At 42.7% G+C, this 23268-nt stretch overlaps 1 protein-coding gene across 3 annotated transcripts in view; it reads right to left on the bottom strand.

Annotated features, from left to right (window-relative positions):
• The window catches only part of LOC145357817 (CNK3/IPCEF1 fusion protein-like), an 81431-nt gene that overhangs the window by 21212 nt on the left and 36951 nt on the right, over positions 1-23268 (bottom strand). For all 3 annotated transcript variants that reach the window (XM_080211338.1, XM_080211340.1, XM_080211339.1), the window contains 5 exons: positions 22209-22265; positions 14478-14546; positions 13225-13371; positions 10938-11008; positions 3230-3411 (listed from right to left, as the gene is read on the bottom strand). In XM_080211338.1, the coding sequence (XP_080067464.1) occupies positions 3230-3411; positions 10938-11008; positions 13225-13371; positions 14478-14546; positions 22209-22265 (526 nt within the window). The remainder of the gene's footprint in view (positions 1-3229; positions 3412-10937; positions 11009-13224; positions 13372-14477; positions 14547-22208; positions 22266-23268) is intronic.

Raw genomic sequence — 23268 nt, 5'->3', positions numbered from 1 at the left:
TATTGAGGTTGAGTTGCCATTATTATCATTAGTCAAATAGTGTAGTACTATTATATAGCACTACCCGGGTTCATTAAAGAGTAATCATTGTTGTTGGGAAAATTTGCTTGTACATTTCATGTAATCATCCATTGTTGGCTCCAAATTATAATAAAACAGTATGCTTTTTAAAAAAGAAAATCATTGGTAGTGTGACATTTGAAATGCAAAGATTGTGCATTTGAATGCACAATGTACTCCTCTGTGTAGTGTGCAAGCATAGGGTATATTTTCACCAACACTTGAATGCTCATCTGGTGGGGTAAATCACATGTCTTTATGGAATCTACCTGGTTTTCATTGCACTAAATCTGATGGATTCTGTAAAGAAGATGAGACCTATCCTTCCAGGTTAATCATTTAGATGCTGAAGATGAAATCTACTCCACAGATCGATATGTACTACACCAATAGTGAGTGCACAAATTAGGTAAGCAAGCAACTGTTTTGTCATATAGTAAGGAGGTATTGCAAATAAAGGGGTGAGAGTGATCGTAATGAAAGTTAATTAAGGTCTGCTCAACCTCAAGCTGCATCTGTTCAAGTATAACACCAATGAATCTTAGCAAAACTGAGGTCATTACAATTTAAAAGAAATCCTCCAAGCCATTGAATTCTAACCTGACACAGATAAGATGGCTGGGCTTGTCGGAGGTCAATCACTGCGATCTGGGACAATACAGCAGGATTTCCTCATGGAGGAACTGAGTGAAGTAGGCAGATACATGCCAGTTGAAATTTAAGAACAAGAAATATGAAGTGATGCTTTTTGGAAAAAAGAATTGGGAGTGGCTAAATTGTAAACTTTTAAAAAGGGTGCAAAAGAGACCCTGGAGATTAAAATACACAATCTTTGAAGGTGGCAGAACAAGTTAGTAAAGCTGTTAAAAATGCACATAGATCCTTAGCTTTCTGAGTAGAGCCCAAAAGCAAGGAAACAACCCCTCATGGTTTGCTTGTCATGTTCCTCAAACTGTGAGACTCTACCCATTTCTGGGTTAGTACCAGTGGTGGGATGAGGCCCTCAATGGGTATTAATCAGCTGCTTAAGGCCTTCAATTGGCATTGGGGTGGGAAAGCAATCCAGGGACTTCCCATCACGGACTTAATTCAGGTGGAGATTGGAAGTGGTGATGCCCCTGCTTGCCACCCTCACACCAAATTAAATTCCCCCCCACCACCAAATTCGTCAATGGGGGTGGCCAAAGATTTTGGCCACAATGTGAATTGTTCAAAATTATGAGGGTCTTTGATTACAGAGAGAAACTGTTTACACTCATGGAGAGTGAATAACCATAGGACAGAAATTTTCGATAATTAGAAAAGGAAAGCCAGGGTGGGGAAAAGATCTTTATTTAGACTGAGCTGTTATGAATTGCCTGAGAGGTTGGTGAAAGCAGATACAGTAGTAACTGTCAAAAGGGAATTGGGTACATGCTTGAAAAGGAGAAATATGCAGGGTTATGAGGAAGGACAGTTGAGTAAGAGTATTTATATGATTCTTTCAAAAAGCCAGCATAGGAACCAAAAATCAAATTGTCTCCTGCTGTGTTACATTATTTTGTAGATATCCACTTCCATAACTGTCCTTGGTCCACCTATCTTCAATTGCTTCATTGATGGTTTTCCTTCCACCCTCAGGTCAAAACTGAGGCTTTTCACCTAGGGTTTTCCAATATTCTGTTCCATTGACAACTCCTCCAAAAATGAGGTGGCTAATGTCAGCCTACAGCAGAACCCGAATAACATCCATGATTGGACTGACAACTGGCAGATAACATTTGCACTATACAAGTACCAAAAAATGAACATCTCAAGAAACAAAAGGACTATCCATCTTCCCTTGACATTAAAAGTAAATATTCTAAGTGGGTTGTTGAGAAGGGGGTGGTGGGGCGATAGGGCATCATCATTGACTAGAAGCTTCATTGGACCAGCTACATCAACAGTTTGGTTAAAATGAGCAAGATAGAGGCATGATTCACCACATGATGTCACAATTTCACCATCTGCAAAGCTCAGATCAGAAGTGTGATGGAATATTAACCAGTTGCAACAACATTAATAAAATTCAACACTATCTAGGACGGAACAGTTCCTTTGATCAATAATTCAAAATCAGGATTGAAGATGGGTAATCTGCTCTACCACATTACTATTCTATTCAGCAGGTGCTCAAGTATAAAAATTATCACCCTCAACTCTTAAGAGTCAATCTTTGATTATTTTCCACTTTTTCCAGAACTTCAAATGGTCAAGCCTTTTCAAATTGCTGCTGGCTGCTTCTGATATTTGCCTTGCTTGTCGAATTACTAAAGTAACTGACTCAAAAAGAACCGTCTTTTTAATATGCTGGAAATGAATTACTATGCTATTCCCGACTTTGAACTAACAAAATCAAAAAGGAACCATTGCCTATAAACAGAACCAGGCCAAGCAATTCTGCTTATGCTTTAATGATACCTCTCAATACTGTAACTAATGAAACTTGCAAAATTGTATCAGAAAACGCTGATTACAAAAAGTATAACGCAAACTGACTAGCAAATTCCACGTGCATAATGAATGTATTTAAAGAAGACAGCTACCACTAACACAAAGAGGAACGTCAGGGTACAGTTTATTTTATAAACAATTGAGAAATTGTGGCCAACGTGCTCTCAAAATTGTGCTGGTATATTTCAAGTTTTCAATTAAACCAATTTGCATAATCATTAGCTTACAGTCTTCACTGACCTGGCAAAATTGGATAGTTCAACAGAAACTTTTTAAATACTTTTTAATGGAATTTATTTTTTGCTTAATGCATTTAAGAACAGCAACCTGGTGCAATTTTACTAATATAATTGAAAATGGGTTTATCATTAAACATCAATCTTTTTAAAAAGAAAGTTATCCTCCACCTGCAAAACCACACCTACCCAAAAAGATCCAAGCCACATCCTATTCAGTGAACCAAATACCCAGTAGCACTGAAGGCTACTAAGGCAATTCCTGGAGGATTATCCAGTCACTTTTTTGCACACCAACAGTTATAGAAGTATGAAACAATAACCAGCTGACTTTAGCCATCATATACTTTGCAACTCAGAATCTAATTTGAAACCATGCTGGTGAGTAAAGCAGAAAGGAGCACATCAGCAGGTCACTGTAAAAGTTGCTTTGTTCACTAATGTGTGTTTCTCCTTACCCTCAGTGCTGGAATGTTGTGCTGGCTGCATATGATTTCCTTCATCAGCCACAGGTCCAGTTTCAGAGTAGGATTCAGATAGCACTGACTGATCCTTTTCCGCACAGCCTGCATTAGATTTAAGCGTGCCAGAGTAAAATTGTGTACCCTGCTGCAGCCCCATCTTCTCCTTCTGAGACAGTCTGAATAAAAAAAAGAGGAAACAGTCTTTGAAGCTTCTGGTTTTAATTTGAGAGCATTAGATGTGTGATTGTTCGCTGCAATTTTTTGAACATCAAGAAGCAAATAAGAATGGCTTACTAGAGACGAAGGGGCATGACTGACTGAAGGGGATCAAATGAAAGTCAGGATCATACTCACCATGACAGCATCGTGAGAATTAGGGCTACAGTATATAATCAATGAAACAGAGTGCTATAAACACAATCTGGGAAGTTTGAAAGGCGTTTAACGGTTGGGCCCGAATTTTTTGGATGGTGGGGTTTCGCTTCCTGCCATCTAAAGAGTTAACAAACACATCCCCACCAACTCAGTCTCCTACAGCCACTTCTCGCTTAAATGAGCATAAACTGGCTGCAGGTGAGACTTCAACCCCCTCATTTGGGAGGAAGTCTTGCCTTAGAGAAGCTAGTCAGATTGCAGGTATCTCCAATCCCTGCAGTGACAAGAGCTGTGGTGAACTGAAAAGGAACTAAAGAAAAGAGCCTGAACCGAAGTCTCAGGACCAGAGGACATGGTAAGTTTAAGGGGTTTTTAGAGAGTAGGGAAGATCTGGGGGTGATTGGCTTATCGCTGGACAGACTCTGTGTGCAGGGGAAGGGCAGGTGCACATAGTCAGGAAGGGATTTCTGAGGGGAGCGCCAACAGCCCTTCCCACCTGAGATCTAAGCCCATTGTTTTTCAGACAGCCTCCCCGTGCCAGGTAAATCCTCTTGCCAGTCTAAAAATTAAGGAAACAGCCCTTAAGTGCTCCGTAATTCAGAAAATTAATGCACCTCCAAGAAATTAAGTGGGGTTGTAATGGTTGATAAGTGACCCATGGGCTCCATATTAACTCCCTAGTTTGTGACTGGAAGGTGACTATTGCAGCTCATTCGCCTTTCTGTTCGATGTTTCTACAGACACAAGCTTCATGGATGCAGTAGGCAATGTTGTGTTCATTGTGGCAATCAGGCAACCAAGGAGAAGAATGGCCTATCACCGCCTAGCTGGGCAAAGAGAAGACCTCCCCTTAATGAGGACAATCATCACTCAATAGTTTTCACCTTCATATGAGAGGTTGATTTTGAATCCATAAAGGCAGTTGTGTAAGACAAGTGTTCAGGCCTCATCATCATAGACCCCAGCATTAACTATAGCTTCAGGACATAACCATAGAATCCCTACAGTGTACAAAGAGGCCATTCAACTCATCAAGGTCTGCACTGAATCTCTGAAAAAGCATTCCATCCAGGTCCACCCTTTCACCATAATCCCTTAAACCCGTATGTGTACCATGGCTAATTCACCCAACATGTCTTTGGACACTAAGGCCAGAATTTTACACTTTAGTCTAAGTGCTGGGCAGGCATGGAACTGGGCAAGTTCCAGATCCGTTTTTAGGTCTCCTCATATGCACTTTAGCTGCAAAATTTTGAGCAAGACTGTTGCTCGCTGTAGAAGCCAGTGGGCAGGGTTTAACGTGGCTAATAGCCTGCAGTGGGAGGTAGTGTGCATGTGCAGACCTCTGATGCTGCACATGCGCAGTAGAAGGGATTTGACAGACAAAGGCAGGCTACCTCAAGAAACCACACCTACATCCTGCAACGTGGGGGCCCTCAACCTGATATGCAGCCTGCCACCCAGACCGTTCATGGATCCGTTCCCTCCCCTCCCCCAGCAACTGCAGTCCCGCAGCCTTATCCCAGCAATCGCGGCTCCACTGCCCTCTCCCCACACCAATCGCTGCTGAGTTGCAGTGGGCACACCCTCCCCCATTAGCACTGCCTCCCTCAATGTCCCTGTCATTGGACTCACCTGCTAGCACTGTCCACATGCTAGGCTGATTGTGTCAAGATGGCAAGGTGCCACTGTCAGCCAGACACTGCATAAAAGGCACCACCACCTTGCCCATGGCCTCCATGGGGGGGCCTTATTGGCCTCTGGTTCCATCGGTGAGATCAACACAACTGCTCCCCTTTCACGTGGAGCATGTTTATTCCTCGCTGGAGAGAAACTCTCCCAGTGAAGCCATAAAGGCAAGTGAGCCTGGACGATTGAGCACCTTGCTTGCTAATCAGTATAAAATAGCATTTCCATACTTTGAAATAAATTATTCAGCCTTGCCCATTTTGGGCAAGAGGCTGACCGCGCTGGAAATTCTGGAGTCCTTAAAATGGTGCCAGTCGTGAAAAGTCAATCACACTACTCACTTTACATCCCACTTTTCGATCGTATTGCAACTGTTTTTGGGCACAACACGATCGTAAAATACTGCCTTAAGGGGCAATTTGGCATGGCCAATCTATCTAACCTGCACATCTTTGGACACACTTGGATGAAACCCATGCAGTCGTGGGGAGAATGTGCAAACTCCATACTGACAATCATCCAAGGCCAAAATGGAACCCAGGTTCCTGGCACTGTGAGGCAGCAGTGCTAACCACTGTGCCACTGTACTGCCCTATATCTGATTTGTAACTCTCAGAAATGGATGAGAGATTGCACTTCAGCTCATCTTTCAGTGGATTGCGAAAACTTCATGAGCATCATATCTAATAGTTGTCAAGTACTCATGACCATGCCTCTGTTTGAAGTCTCCCAATTTTCCATGCTGCCTAGCCATGGTATTTGTGGACCTGGAAATGCTGACGTTCTGTCCACGCCTTAAGGATCAAAATTGTTGATAATAAAAAACACATCTATTGGAGTCTCACTTTGATCCCATTTGAGACCCCCACATTTTCATTCCAACGCATGACAAGTCTGACATATGCAATGGAAACTAGCACACTGATACGATTGTAAGCTGTGCATTACCATGTTGATTGACATTTCAGAATTGGCAGAGGGTTAATGTGACTAGATGCTAGCCAGACCTGGCCCATATTGCATCCACTCATGTCCAAGTCAGGCATCTGAGATCTCTGCACACAATTCCTAGGTTGCAGTTTCAGCCATTTAGCAGGAATCACAAGAATCAACATGAGTGAGGTTCATAGCTCTAAGTTATGGAAGTGGGAAGATGGAGACTAATATTGGGGTAGTGTTTGGATATACATTTGGACATGAGATAATGCTATAGGCAGACAGAAACACATAAGAACTCTGAGTTTGGGTTCACATGTAAAGCGCACTCAAGATTTATGGAAAGTACACGGATGCCAATGAAAGCTGCACTGACTCCATGTGCATTATGATGTGGAGTTGTGAGACTTGTTTCCATGCGCGTTGCCATCAATCCTGTAAGATCCACACTTAGCACTCTACAGTGTGGAAGCATCAGGGATTAAAGCAGCCTCCAGCTTCTAAACTCATGAGGCAATATATGAACCTATGAAGCAGGTCTCAGGAATGCCTTGGCCAACCACAACTTATAGTCAGATGCTTCACTCATGTTGGTACCGCACAGAGAATGGTCAGGTAGTGTAATGAGATGGTTCTAGATACCATAGAGCTGAGGCAGATGATGGGACGTCTGGGAGGAGACAACAGCCATCTATGATACTTGACTGATCACAGAGCTTATCATTAGATAGAAGAGACATGCACAATATGAGAAGCAGAATGAGGCAAAATCTATTTACGTTTGGGCAAATTATATACAAATTGTAAACACCCATGCTACTTTTGTGCTCCTAATATTGCTTAATTTTCCATTCCCTACTGCTACGCCTTGGTGCATCCTCAACATCTTCAGCACTGCCACGCGTTGTTGTTTGTGACGACCTTGGCAAGTGTCCTAGCCTGTTTTGGGTCTCCTGCTGTGGTGCAAGTGCATCCTTCTTGCTCTGTAGATCTATAGCTGATAGCATCACAGGCAGAAGGAATTGGGATCAGCTGGACAATCACGGAGTCACCTGAGTGGATAGCTTGGGATGTCCAGCTAATGGTCCTCCTCCCTATGAGTGTCCTGCCTGACTCTTTGACTAATAGGAGCATCTGGAATGAGATTGAGTTCCCTGTCCTTCTCTTGCCTGGCTACTGATGGATCCCACGTATGCCTAGAGTGCAGATTCTGGCTCAGTCCTGGACAAAGGTCTCCATGACAGTCACCATCCAGAGTGTTGACCTCTGTACGTTGGCACATTAACATAACATCATACTGAATGCAGATGGACCCTTCATCGTCTGTCGCTATCTGGTGACAACATCTGACAACCCTGCCTGATGTTTCCATGTCTGTCACAGCAGCTCCAATGTCTGTGTTAGGGCCGAGTCCACAGCCTGGTTCTCTGACTCAGACTCTTCAGGAGCTTGGCCTGTAGCAGTCCTCCAGATGCCAGTAACCTTGGATGTTCCTGTCTCTGCCTGCTGTGCTCACCTGAGCCTGGTCTACTACTGAGGTGTGTGAATGCATGCTGGTGGAGAGTGTGGGTGAATGCTGTGATGGAGTTTCATCCAGTGTGACCTCAGGATCCTCATCTGAGGTGGTGTGAAGGCAGGAGCTGATGGACTGGCTGACGCTGGACCTCTTTTTCCTGCTGGTGCCTGCCAAAAAGAGAAGAGATAATTAGTGCTTGGCTGCATAGTCAACAACATTACAAAACAGTCACGCTTTTGTCAGGTGACCAGCAAGCTGTTGGTTGGTCCTCGCTGGCTTCAGAGATGTCGGTCTCACCCTCAGCACAAGCACAGTCCTTGTCGTGTTCTCACCGGCCAGCTCTGCTGCACACTGTTCACTTTGTGCAAGGGCCCTCAGCTCAGGCGTCCCGCCTTCAGTCTGGAGTCTCTCCCTTTTGCTGTGGGCGAGCTTTTGCACAAAGGAAAATGGACAGACTATGAGGAGGATGGGTGTCAAGACAGATGATAAGGGTATCTGCCTCTGTGTTTGCTGAATGCACCAGTGTAAAGTGCTGAGGACTAAGGACATAAGAAATAGGAGCAGGAGTAGGCCATCTAGCCCTTCGAACCTGTCCCGCCATTCAATAAGATCATGGCTAATCTGAAGTGGATCAGTTCTACTTACCTCCTGCTCCCCATAATCCTTAATTCCCTTATCGATCAGAAGTCTATCTACCCATGACTTAAACATATTCAACGAGGTAGCCTCCACCACTTCAATGGGCAGAGAATTCCAGAGATTCACCACCCTCAGAGAGGCAGTTCCTCCTCAACTCTGTTCTAAACTGACCCCCCCACTTATTTTGAGGCTATGCCCTCTAGTTCTGGTTTCCTTTCTAAGCGGAAAGAATCTCTCTACCTCTACCCTATCTAGCCCCTTCGTTATCTTGTAAGTCTCTATAAGATCCGCCCTGAGCCTTCTAAACTCCAACGTGTATAGGCCCAGTCTATTCAATCTCTCCTCATAAGCTAACCCTCTCATCTCTGGTATCAGCCTGGGGAACCTTTTCTGTACTCCCTCCAAGGCCAATATATCCTTTCGCAAATAAGGGGACCAAAACTGCACACACTACTCCAGTTGCAGCCTCACCAGTGCCTTGTACAGTTGCAGCAAGACCTCCCTGCTTTTCTATTCCCCTCACGATAAAGGCCAACATTCCACTCGCCTTCTTGATCACCTGCTGCACCTGCAGAGTGAGTTTTTGCGATTCATGCACAAGGACCCCCAGGTCCCTCTGCACAGTAGCTTGCTGCAACTTTTCACCATTTAAATAATATTCCATCCTCCTATTATTTCTTCCAAAGTGGATAATCTCACATTTGCTAATGTTATACTCCATCTGCCAGGTCCTTGCCCACTCACTCAGCCTATCCAAACTTGAGTTGCACAGGACGTGATAAGAGATGAAAGCGTAAATGTATGTGTACAAGGGAGGCAGTGGGAATGTCCCTTGTGCTGGTAGAGTGTGATATCCCTCTGGATTATAACTCTGAATAATGCCCAATGGGCTGGTGTGAGTTATGAGAAGGCTGACTTACCCTGGCGGAGTGAATGAGATCATTCATCCTGCACTGGATGGTGGTCCTCTTCTGAGCAGCATTGATACCAACTGTGCGGGTGATCTGCTCCCAAACTGGCACAGTAAGTTGGTGGCCTTCCTCCTATAAGGGGTGTCAAAGCGTACCTCCGCAGCATCCAGAAGTGCCCCCAGCACATTGTCGCTGAACTTGAGGGCAGTAGGCTTTCCGTTCCGGGCCATCACTTATCATAACCAGCCCGCTGCAGGCGTGCACGAGTGCAGTTTAAATATGGTGCCCAGAATGAGTGACAGCAGAGCAGACGAATCCCAGCCTGGCCCTCAACAAAATACATCTTTCACATTCATGCATAGGGACGATGTTGCAAGGAAACCCACTGAACTGCTTTTCCTGTCTGCCACAGTCTCCAGAGTGAAAAATTCTACCCTACCTTGTTACTCGCTTACATTTTGTTGAGAAACATAATGCCAATTAAGTTAAGTTTACTTATTAGTCACAAGTAGGTTTACATTAACACTGCAATAAATTAACTGCAAAAATCCCCTAGTTGCCACACTCCTGCGCCTGTTTGGGGATACTGAGGGAAAATTTAGTATGGGCAATGCACCTAATCAGCGCGTCTTTTGGACCGTAGGAGGAAACCAAAGCACTCAGAGAAAACCCACCCAGCCTTGAGGAGAACATGCAGACTCCATACAAAGTGATCCACGCCAGGAATTGAACTCATGTCCCTGGTGCTGTGAGGCAGCAGTGCTAACTACTATGTCACTGTGCTGCCCTTACTGAAGAGTGGCTCAGAAATGCTAGACCATGAATGTGGCATGTATTTGCACCTGCAGTTCTCCATACATACAGAGCTGTTTCAATCATTGTGGATAGTTGCAAGTGAAGGCTTGTCCCTGTCCCACAGGTTGTGGAAAAAAAATATTTTAATGGGACCTTTTTGCTTGTTACATGAAAGTTAAGATAACCCTGCAACACAATAGCATTATTTTACTGAGGAATAAGGAGAAGGAATAGCATTGCCTTACCCACTTAACCAAAATCCTACAATAGAATATGTTGTTTGTAATCCATGTTCAAAACACCTCTGGATAAAATATTTGATATCTTTGTCAGGGAAGTAAGCAAATTAAAAATTTGGGATTTGGCCCATCTGTGTAGATGAGAAACAAAGGGCATTCAGTCAAATAGAACATAAAACTAGAGATCTGGCTCATATACATGGGGATTGCTGAAGGTGAAAGTCATACTGAACTTCAGGCCCAGTTTTTCTTGTCAGGAGCTCACAATTTTACTACTGCATCTAGCAGAATGCTCAAACCAATAGCTGTACTAGATAGAGACGTGATCCAACAACTCATTTGGAATTAACCAATTTAGGAATGAACAGGATTACAACAATCACTATTGTACATCCGTCCAGCCTGAGTTGAAAGACAGCCAATACTAAGAAAAGCAAAATGGATTGTTAATTTGTCAATGGCTTCAATACTAAGCTCTGCAATGCTAACAAGCCTGGATCACAAACCAGCCTGGTCATCTGAGAACTGAACCAGGTTACTTTTGCAAGAATCAAATGAGGTACAAGTTCCCCAGAGAAGAAAGGAATTAAATTGAAACTAACTTGACAGATTTCTCAGAGAATGCACTCAGGTCTGGCCACGATGCTGCATCTTCTGATATGCTTCCCACTTCCTACAAGAGAAAGCAAATAATGGAGATACAAGAACATGAAAAAGTCAAAGATGGTAATTTTTACTTTAAATGATTATATAAAATGAGTGACAATGAAAGTCAGCAGAAATGAAGATCAAGAGAGGTTTCTAATAAGTGCTGAGACACTTTCATGTTTTACAGATATTCCAAAGTCACCATTACGCTGAAGGATGAGAAGAGGCCATTTTTTCAATGAAACTCATGTCTCCAGTATTCCAATTCTTCCAGCCTGACACCAGCTGTTTTTCTAGTGTTCCTTAAATCTGTGGCTCGGCTTCCTGCTCAACCAGCCTATTGTAAACATTTTTCATTCTATCAGTGAAGGAGTTCCTCAGATATGTGATTTAAATATCTTATTTGTTCATTATCTTAGCTCTGGCTCTAGATTACATTTAAAAAGACCTTTCCCCTTCTTCATCCCATTAAATGTAAAATCACCTTTGTTGCTCTTTTTACTGCCTCCAGCACTTTCATATTCCTCTTTTACTGTGGTACAGGGGAAGGTATTGAAGCTATCACTAAATAATGTTGAAGATACAAGTTGTAGACAACTTTCTAGGTGGTGTTCCAAATAGGATCAGACAATGCTTCGTACAGACCCTCTTAATACAGCATATTTTAAATCATCTCGACATTGAGAATGATGACTTCACCAATAATCAAGGTCCTATGTCTGCCTGCATTAATTCTGTTTCACCAATGAAAAGAACATCTCAAAACTACTTTTTTTTTACTACCCCTTTTGGTCAACCATCATTCTGTCCCAACAAGAATGTTCATATGGTAAGATGGGTTGTTTGTATTCAACATAAATGCACCAATTCAGTGGAGAGTCAGAGGACACATTGTTTTTCTGCCCTGGTTGCACTTCCTCCTTGTCATCTGGCACTCTCATCAGAACTGACTGAGCCAAAACTGGGAGCATGGACAATGGGCAACTTCAACAGAATTCCTTCATTTATCAAGTAATAGCCAAGTGATACTATCAATAATCTCGTAACAGGTTTGAGGAGCTGATTGACTTATTCCTTTTTTTAAAGAGGGAGGAAGTGTTTTTCACAAGTGGGTTTAGGAGTTCTTGGGGGATTAAAAACACTGAAGTTGACAACACATCAGGAAGCTTGTTTCAACGACTGGCTTCCATATTTAACAGCAGTGCATTTGTTTTTCTGCAAGCCACTCCCAGGGGGTTGGTGGCTTGCGAATTTTAATATTAACATTGCTCATTTAGAAATCGCCAGTGAAAAGAGAGAAGACAACACACAACAGTAATTGACGCAGCTGAAGAAATGAAAAGCAAAAATTTCTCCCAGGTAATGAAATCTCACAGCAGTTTTCCTGCCCAATTGCGTAAAACGTTTTTACTCATAGTATTTTCTCTAACAGGCTACTTCACTATATAGGTTACTTATTAGTTTATAATGGGGCATCTTGTGAAAATACAGATACATTTCAATTACTGAATTATCATTGCTATTCTATTTACCTTCTCAAAAAATTCAATAAAGCAAAATTTTCCCTTTTGAAAGCCACTCATTATAATTCTCATTTCTACATGTTCTTCTGTCCTCTTCTTTTGTAAGGATTCCATTATTTTGCATCTCACCAATGTTAAGCTGACTTGGCCTGTAATTCTATGGACATGTCCTGTCCCCCTTCCTAAATATAGGAATTACATTAATTATCTGCCATCTTCTAGCATGACACCCTTTTCTAACAAATTATTAAATATGAATTGTAATGCCTCCACTGACTCTTCCATGGATTATTTTAAAACATGGATGTAATCCATTCAGACCAGGGGAACTTTATCCTCTATGAGTTTGTTTAGTTTATTCAACATGTCCCTTTTTAAAAATTTTAAGTGCACTTATCAGATTATTCATCTTCATCATTCATTGTCATGCCTATCTGTTCTATCTCCCTTGTAAATACTGAAGCAAAATAATTATTTAATATTTCTACCATTTCTTTATCATTGCCTGTGGTATTATCCTGTCTATCTTTCAGTGGTCCTATTCTCATCGCAGCCATTTTTTAAAAAAATTGACACACCTGTAAAATATTTCACTGCTTTATGTTCCTTAATAATTTAATTTCACAGTTTCTCTTTGCCTTCCTAATTTTTTTCTACTTCTCTCTGAATCTCTGTATTCTCTCACATCAGTAGGTATTCAGTAAGAGACTATCCTCACCTGTGGTTGAGGGGGTTGCAGCAGCTGTACATTCTCAGAGAAACAGAAGGATGGTAATATATCAAGAGGGACCTTTTTCATAATGAGAACCACTTGATTCGGATTCTCCCGCAGTTTGGCAACCAGGTTATTCAATGTCCACCCAACCTAATGGTGCAGGAAAGAACAAAAATTAAGAGTTTCCAAATGGAAAGCCCCATAAATACAATGTTAGACCAAATTTTCCCTTTGGTATCAGTGTCAATAAATAAAGTGAGTGACTTCAGGAGACTAGCTCTAACAAATATTTCAGCACCTCTGTGCAGTAGCACACTGCCTTATCACTGAGCAATAGATCGGCAAATTGTACACGCAAGTTCTATCTCAGTCAGATGATTTTGGTAGGAGAAGGAGATTAAGAATGCTAAATTGCAAAATGACAGGTCATGTACAAACAGAGGATGACAGCCGGCTGGGAGCAACCCTCCTGCCCTACCCTATTTGTGTGGGGATTAGTGAATAGTTTTGAGGAGAGGGATAAAATATTTTTGGATCCATAATTAGTAATGAGATCTCGGAGAGTGCAGCATAGGTTTCCAATAAAGATACCTGGACTCCAAGGATTAATTTACATGGCGATGTTACACAAATTAGAGTTGTATTCCCTGGAATTTAGAAGGTTAAATGATGATTTAATCAGTGTTTTCAAGATATGAAGGAGAATGAATGGGGTAGATAGAGATAAACAATCTGCCTGATACTAATAGTCAATTTAGCAAGGCCAATCAACCTAACCCACACATCTTTGAAGTGTGGGAGGAAACTGAAGCAGAACTGAGGAGAAACCCATGCCGACATGGGGAGAACATGCAAACTTCACACAGACAGTGACCTGAGGCTGGAAGTCCCTGGCGCTGTGAAGCAGCAGTGCTAAAAGCTAAGCCAGCGTGCCGCTCCCAATCATTATGCCACCGTGAACCTCCCCATTATAGTATTAAAAGGAACACAGTTGAATGGATCGAGAGGAAGCTAAAGGTCAGCTCCAGTTAAAGAGTTAGCCTTGGCAATGATGAGATATTCTGTATGGTTATGTTGTGTGATCGAATTTCTATACCTATCTCATCCCTGCATCATCAGATAACCAATATACTCCATCCCATTATCCATCCCCAAAACCGATATTTACATACCTCCAACTCTTGGCCCACACACCCCTTCATTCATTTATGGCACAACTACCTCATCTAATACAGATGTCTGATACTAATACTTACTACAACTGTATCATTCACTTGAACCACCTCATCTCCTGGCCGAATCTTTTGAGAACGATGTGCTGGAGACTGAAAAAAAAGTGAAGACAAGTTCATAAAAATACTCACTTAATTATAAAGAATTCATGACAGGGATATATATTTTGATAGGAGATAATGGCGCACTGGTATTGTCACTTGACTCATAATCCAAAAACCCAAGACAAGATCCAGGGACTTGGGTTCGAATCTCACCATGGCAGATGATGGAATTTGAATTCAATGAAAAAAATCTGGAATTAAGAATCTATTGATGACCATAAAACAATTGTCAATTATCAGAAAAACCCATCTGACTCACTAATGTCCTTTAGGGAAGGAAATCTACTGTCCTTACGTGGTCTGGCCTACATGTGACTCTAGAGCCACAGTAATGTGGTTGATTCTCAAATGCCCTCTGGAATGGAAGACAGTTAGGGATAGGCAAATAAATGCCGTAAAATGGATTTTAAAAAAGGTGAGCACATCGCTTGAGTTAGAATACAATGCTCCACTCTCCCACTCAGCTCCATAAAAGTAAGAGATATTGGCCATGATTCTCCCATCCTACTGTGTTAATTTTTTAGCGCAGCAGGCCAGGAGAATTGCGCATTTATCAATTTGCTGAGTTCCCACAAACATTTGCACCATGCTTGCATCTCCCAGGCATCTGTGCAAAAATCAGCTGGGAGACGGAGCGAGCATTTAAATAATATTTTACATACCATTTAAATGCTATTAGTGGGTCCAGGACTGCATTTTCTGGGTCTGCTAGCATTTGCCACCCTGCCAGAGTGTTTCACTCCAGCGGGGTTCCCACTTTCGGGGAGCTAGCGGCCTGATCTCGCTGGGCTGAAGGTGGGGGGGGGGGGGCGGGGTGGGTGGGAAACAATCAGGGCCCCAGGTGGTTGGGCAGTGGGGATGGTGCCCCCTCGGCATGAGCACCATGGTAGTTCCAACCTGTGCTCCATGCCTGGGGGCACCTTGGTAAAATGCAAGGGGGTGGGACTGGGGGGGATCCTGCTGCCACTCTGCCATTGCGATTGATGTGGGCTGGAGGGAAGCCAGTGATTAGGGTGGGTTGTGGGGGGGAGGGGCGGGGTGTCAATCAGTGGGATGATGGTGGGAATCGTCATTGTCTGGAGGGGGGAGGAGGCTGAAGATCGGGGCGGGCCTACAAAAGGATGGTGGGGCCACAATCAGGCAATTTAGGGGCAGCAGTGAGGGGGTTCTGAGCTGGCCAGCAAACAAAAGACTGACATTTTGGGGCCATTGCACATTTGCAGAGGCCCACTGATTTCAGCCTCTCCAGTGGCAACAGGCCTCACCGCCTGAAATTTAATCATATTAACACTGGTGACCTCTGCATTGCACAGAGTGTGGGAGATTCTAGCGTGAAATCCCACTGAAAAACCAGCATGAATTACTCCAGTTTTCCCGCAAGTTCGGCACTTAGAATTTTTTTGGGAGAATTGCACCCACCAATACCAAACATTTTGAAATAAAAGCCAGAGAATCTTGTGGAATCTCCATCACCCATTCTCCACCTTCCATGGAATTCTGCAGCAAAACCTTTAATTCACCAAGGACATATTTCATTTTCTATCAAATTAAGTCTGTATGAACCTATGCTTGAGATTCTACTACCTGGGTTTTTATAGCAAAATTTGTTAATATTTAACAGATACTTTTTGATGGATATTCAATTCCTAATAGTTAAAGATAATAAGGAGAACATGTTGTGTATTGATTAGTTAATTATACTCAAAATGTATAAATAAGGAAGACCCAGCCAGCACTAATGGCCTGCTGTTAGGTGGTGAAGTAGACTCTGTGGCAAGGAATAAACAACCTTCACCAAAGCATCCTAGTCTCAGGGCCCGATTTTACCACTGCGTCACGCCTGTTTCTGGGCACAAAAACGTGGTAAAGTCGAGTGTGAGGCCTTTAATGTGATCCACGCCCACGTCTGCACAGATTGCCATTTTACTGAAACCCGGGAATGGCGGCGATCTGTCCGAAACAGGCACAACAGAGATTTAAATGCATTTGCATGCATTTCAATTGAATTAATGAACTGCCCGCCAACTTTATCAGCATTTCCCCCTTTACCACTGCATTCGCCGATCTGGAATGGTGCCAAAATGAGCCTGCTGAATAAAAGTCTGAATGAGGTGCTCCAGCTATTGAAGAGTGAGTTCAGTGCTTCCAGAGGATCTCTGACTCAGTTCAGGAGTTGGTTTTTTGTTTGTGTGTGTGTGTGTGTGTGTGTGTCGGGGTGGGGAGTGGTTGTGGAGGGAGGCAGGTCACATCATTCTCTTGGTGGGGGAAAGTGGGCAGTGAGGCCAGATCATTATCTGGTTGGGGGTGGAGGAGAAGGAGGCGGGTCAGATGTATCTCTGGTGGGGGGGACGGTTGGGGAATTGTTATCTGGTGGAGGGGGTGGGGGAGGGCTGATCATTGTCTGGTGGCGGTGGAGGGAGGGGTGCTTATCATTGTCTGGTGGGGAGGGAGAAGGAGGCAGGTCAGATGTTCCTCATGGGGGGGAAGTGGGGATGGTGGTTCCCTGAGGCGGGGGGGGGGTGGTGGGTGAATGAAGCCAGACCATTCTCTGCAGGGGGAGGAGGGGGGGCCCCTCCTCCCCCTGCAGAGGCCAGATCATTCTTTTGGGGGTTGGAGGTTGGTGAGGCCAATTCTTTCTCTGGGGGGGGGGGGGGCGTGTGCAGTGAGTGAGACCAGATCGCTCTCTGAGGGGGGGTGGGGGGGGGGTGGGGGGTGGTAAGGGAGGTAAGATGTATCTCTGGTGGGGGGGTGGGGGCGGGGCGGGGGGAGGGGGAGGCCCGATCGCTCACTGGTGGGTGGGGGGAGGGGGCAGATGGATCTCTGGTGGGGGAGCAGGGGGCATCCGCTGCCACTCTGCAGGTGATCAGTGGAGGGGAGGAGGGGGCAGAGGTTCATGATCTCTCTGGGTAGTGGGAGCTGTGGGTGGATAAGGGAGACAGTGATGCGTGTGGGGTCCATTGCTCCTGTTTTTCTCTCCCAGGCTGTATTATCCGGTTTCTGTGGCCTGCGAGCGATCTGACATGGGTGTGCTTTTTCAAATATTTCTCCAACTGCTCATGTGCAGTTAAGAGCGCAGATTGTTTTGGCCGCACTAAGCTCCAACAACAGCGCGAATGAGACTGGCGATTGTTTTTTCAGGCTGAGTGCGTATGGGGGTGCCTGAAAGCAGATTTCTGAGTTGGATCTGCATTACGCCCAGATTCAGCACTTAGAAGGAAAATAGTAAAATCAGGCCCTCAGTGTCTTCACATCTAGGCTTGGGAATACTATTGACATATGTTGCCAGAAAGTGAAAATTGGGGATTGAGATTTACTTCCAGCTAAAAGGCCAGCATTGGAGTTGTTTTTTTTCAAAAAGAGAGACTGCAACTGGAGATTCTGTGAAGAAAGATGATTGAAACCAGTTTTAAAGGTGGCATGTTATGATCTTTCACCACTGTGTTGTGACATGGAATCTTCTGATCAGTGGAAAAATGAAGGCAAGGCATAGGCTTGGCTTACGTTTCCTTTGAAAAGAAAACTCTACAACTTTATCTTCCTGTCAGGAGCAAGATCCAATGCAAAGTGTTCTCAGAACTAAAGTGAGCAATGATAAAGGTTTGGACACTGTCTCAAAATTCATGATAAAATTTATATGGAAGATTACTTAAATGCTTATGAGATTTGGTTGGACTTTTATAAATTTCAAAAATGGATGTTTCTTCCAAAAGAGAATACACCATAGAGTTTAACTGACTATATATGAGATTGTAGTGATTCCACTTTGAAATTCCTAAATCAGAACTTGCCTTTTATTGGGCTGTGCTAGGATATCAAACATGGGTAAGCTCTTGGTTTTAACCAGAGTTAGATTCAAAGAAAAAGATGTACTTTTGGATTGAATGTCCGAAGCCTTAAAATTTTTTTAGGAAAGCATTCCTTTCAAGCCGCTTTTATGCTGCGAATGGGCTCTTCACAGTAGTGACACCAAAGATGAAGGATACATTGCTAGCAGCATTATAAGACTGTTCAAATATAGGCCCGAACGTCTGTACAAAAGAATTACAAACTAAAGGTATGGTGGCTGGCCAATTATGGAAGGAGGAACCCCAGAAATAATCAACAGGTGCTTCAGATGTAGCCCTAAGTATCATTATGTGTTGAATTGCTCCACAATAAAAGGCTGCAATTTTATCCACACGTCCCACTGGTCGATTGGTGGGATGAGCTGGTAAGATACCTAAAAAATTAGGATCACACCTAGTTTTTCACTCTCACGATCTTACCGGCACTGATTTGCCAGTGAAATTAGCTTCACACCTGGAAAGCGCGATGACGTTAATGACACTATTTAAATGGCATTAATCCTGGGCACTAATGTCTGGCTTACTTGGACTTACCCGTTCACCGGTCAGGGTCCTCACCAGCGAGAATCACTATAGTGTCCACCAATGGGGACCAGATATGATGGCCTTGCCAGTGGTGGGGGTGGAGGGTCGGAGGCCATTGACGGCTCTTGGGTGGTTGGGGGCAGGGCTGACCAGTGTGCCTTGAGCTGTGCCAGCTTGGCACACTGGCAGTGCCCACCAGGTACTACGGCAGGGGCAAGACCTGAGTGAGGAGAGACCTGAGGAGGTGTGGAGCCATGATCATCAGTGATTATGGGGATAAAGCAGGAGAATGGGGATGAAAAAAAATCAGCCATGATTGAATGGAGGAGCAGACTTGATGGGCCAAGTGGCCTAATCCTGTTCCTAAGGCTTATGGTTTTATGACAGGGGGAGTTCCGCAGGAGGGAGAAGGGGAGGGAAAGAGGAACCCTGCGAAGAAGGGGGTTTTATCGGTAGCGCAGTGATTGAATTGATCAGTGGACAAACTCTGCAGCAGTGGTGATTGGGCAGTGAGGTGAACTCTGTAGTGGTGGCGATCAGTGGGGGAGGGGTATTGAAAGATTGGCACAGGGAGTTATCAGTGAAAGGGATGACAGGAGATCTCCCAGAATACTGGGAGATCAGAGCTCTTGCGCAGTTGTACCCCAAGAGTTCAGCAGCTTACCCTGTGTGTGCAGAAATGCTTCCTACCATCTCTATAATTGATAAATTGGTAAAGGAGGCAAAACAAAAAGAACTTGATAGTGGGACAGCGTTTGGAATTTACACTCAGGTGCCAAACAAAGGACAGCTAGTATTGTTCCACAGACGGATATGTAGAGGAAGTACTTCCCGGTGATACATATAAAGTGGCTTGCACCTCAAGTATTTCAGAAACAGCTGGACAACTAGAAAGTTGGCAGTAGACTGCCCAACAGCAGAAAAGGTAAGTTTGAGCATTTTTCTAACACTTTTTAATGACATACTCATGGGAATGTATATCCTTTGGCATCAAAGCAGCGGTTTTGCAAGGGGAACAATTTCAAAAAAAGTATTCTTAAACAGCTCCGAAAGAAGCTGGAGACATAGATGGGAAATTGTGGTTGTTAAATTGCTTTTTAGGCTAAAAGATGCATCCATGACATTTTCAGTCATTCCAACCTACTAAAAGATGGTTGTCTTCAGCTAAAAGCAGATCTTGCAATGTTTTATTAATATGATGAAGGAACACTAGCAGGCATTCTGTTGGTGGATTGAAGCAGGGTGGGGGTGGTGGAATCTGCTACACTTGAGAAATGTGCAATAGAATTATAAAATTATAAATGATATGGACCTTAAGTATAGAGAATTGAGCTTTAGCAGATTAAGTTGGGAATAATCCTAACAGTCTTGCCTAAAGAATGTTAATAGGATCTCATAAAATGGGGCCAGATCCTCTCAAAAGGAAGATTCCACAACTAAGGAATAAACAGATCAATTAAGAAGCTTAAGTGGGCAATTAAACTGGTTAGGTGCACAAAACTAGACCAGATGCTAAAATGGATTAGAATTGAGCACGATATTAAAATATGCTACTGTTGGGGAAGTGCTGAAAGCAAATAAGACATTGAAAAAATTAAGTTTACATGAATATACACTCAGATTTCCAGACCTGGGTGACCCAGGAGAGATGAAATTCATCATTTTTAATGATGCCTCAAATGCTAACATTCCTGATGGTTGTTTGAGTACCATAAGACTCATTATGTTTTTAGTAGGAAGAAATAATAAATGTCCATTAGCATGAGAATCAAAATAAAGTAGCCAAAAGCTTAGCTGTGGAGACATTTGTGCTGGTAGAGGCAACACTATGGCTATATATTTATGGAACATTTTAACTTAATAATTTAATGTGCCTTTAGAATTCTGTATAATCATTTGCTCTTCCATTTGACAAAAGTGTTATGGAAAAGAGGTTGAGGACTGATTGAGTATAAAAGGGATGTTGGATAGGAAGATGATTTTAAAAAAAGTGGGTTGACACAAGTTATTAGTAGTTTGGATTGTTTCACAAAAAGAACTCCTTGTTCTAAGAAGTTATTGGATATCCTCTAATGGTGTTATAATGGAGTAGAAGATCACGGAAACATTCACGTTTTAACCTTGTCAAAATGTTTTGTTTTCAAGGTGGGGTGAAATATGAAGTGTATTCAAGATTGTATTAGAAGATATTGTGTATTAATTTGTACTTTTTTTTGTGAATAGTTTTTGTTTGCAAATCAATTTAATTTGAAGAGGGGAATCTGTTCTGTTTCAAGAATGTTAAATATCCAATAGTTGAAGGCAATGAGGTGAATGGGTATTGTGTATTAGAATTGAGCACTATATTAAAATATGCTGTTGGGGAAGTGCTAAAAGCAAATAAGACATTGAAGTAATTAAGTTTACAAGAACGTATGTTCAGATTTCCAGACTTGGGTGACCCAGGAGAGATGAAATTAGTCATCTTTAGTGACTGGGGGAAAAAGCAACACTTTCAGAATTTAATTGCTCTTTGACAGCTAGGGTGACGTGGCCTCTATATTTTGTACACTGCACATGGACACATTTGTACCAGGACATAGTAAAGGTTGTCTGCAGGGTTTCACGAAAACAAACAGGAAATTTAAATTATTTTTTAAACCTGTTTAAAAAGTGATGTAAACTCCAATGAACATTTAAAATAATTGTTCAGAAAATATGGGTGGTGTTGGCAAGCTGATATTTATTCTCTACCCTTAGTAGCTATGTGTAGATAGCAAAGGGCCTTCTTTTTAAACTGCAGCATTAAACTGTGATGGGGCATTCTCATAATGACACAAAATCAGGAATGTTTAGGAGCAGTGATATGTTCAAGGCACAACAATGTGTGACTTTGAACAGATCGTGATGGTGGTGGTGCAGTGGACAGTCAGGTAAGTTGATCATTTTAATACGAGGGGGACTACAGACAAAACACTCAAAGCAAAACGGGAGGGAAAAACTGAGTCACGTACCCACAAATACAGAGCAACAGAAACATGTAGGGAAGAAGCATAAACAGGACAGCAGCAGTTCATGGAGGCTCTTCAGCAAAACTAACAAAAGGCAAACACAGCTTTACTAGGGTCACCTGTATTACAAGAATTTAAAATAGAAATGACTCATACATACAAGTACATGTTGAGATGAACAGATTATCAACTAACAGAGAAACACCGAGATAACGAACAGGAAAATGTATAAACATGTACAAAGTGAATAATACAATGAAGACAGAGTGGAATGAATAAATTTCACTTACATTTACTGTGGTTCCTGTTATAAAATGCAGCCCATTATTCGACTTGATTTCAATTCCCTGAACAATGTAAAGGAACAGTTTTTAATCCGGGCAAGGGCAAACAGAAGTGGCCAGTTGCTTGCAAACTGTTTGTCAGAACTGAAGTCATAAATCTCCAGCAGTTGCACGCAATATACCAAAATACTTATGAGGTTTAACATCTTGGTCATCTGCGATATTCTCAGTGAATGTCCATGTCAGCTCTGATCACAGCTGTCACAACCCTGAATCGTTCAGCTTGTAGAATAACCCACAATTTTCTTTTTAATTTGGCATTAGATTTTAGTTTATAATTTTCAACCAAAGCTGTAAAATAGTTTACTTTTGCGTAAATGTCTTATGAGGTTTAAGACTTATTCAGTTATTGTAAATTAGCAGAAATTCCAACCTCAAGATGTCAACATTGGACAAGAAATCTTTATGCTGCACCAAACCTGCTATCAACACCCAGGTCAACATTTGTTTCTTCAGGGTATTCATAAACCATGGTGTTGCCAGTCAGTTACACAAAACTGAAATCTCCTAAAGGATCTTTAAAGTTTGAATAATTTAAAACAACATGTACCCAGGTTGGACACTCGATATGGTTGCATTGCCTGGCACCAAGGCTAACTTAGCACATAGACATCTAAATATAGTTAATAGCAGTGTAAAGAGAGTATCTGATGCAGTTACAGTGACTTGCAGCTGTATAAGGTGCTGGTGAGGCCACACCTAGAGTACTGTATACAGTTTTGGTCTCATTTGAGAAGGGATATGCTGACACTGGAGGGGGTGTACAGGAGATTCATTTAGTTGATTCCAGAGAGGGTTGGTTTATTCAACTCCTCAACTGAGGAGAGACTGAATAGACTGGGGCAAAACTTATTGGAATTCAGAAGAATGAGGGGAGATCTTATAGAAACATAAGATTGTGAAGAATATAGCTTAGGTACAAGCAGGGAAGTTGTTTCCACTGTCAGGTGAAACTAGAATTAGGGGGCATGGCCTCAAAATGAGGGAGATCAGAAGTAGGACTGAG

Source organism: Carcharhinus amblyrhynchos, chromosome 24, assembly GCF_965287045.1.
Source record: "Carcharhinus amblyrhynchos chromosome 24, sCarAmb.v2.hapA, whole genome shotgun sequence".
Lineage (NCBI taxonomy): Eukaryota > Metazoa > Chordata > Chondrichthyes > Carcharhiniformes > Carcharhinidae > Carcharhinus > Carcharhinus amblyrhynchos.
The sequence above is the reverse complement of the archived record's forward strand: the minus strand, read 5'-3'. Positions and strand labels throughout refer to the sequence as shown.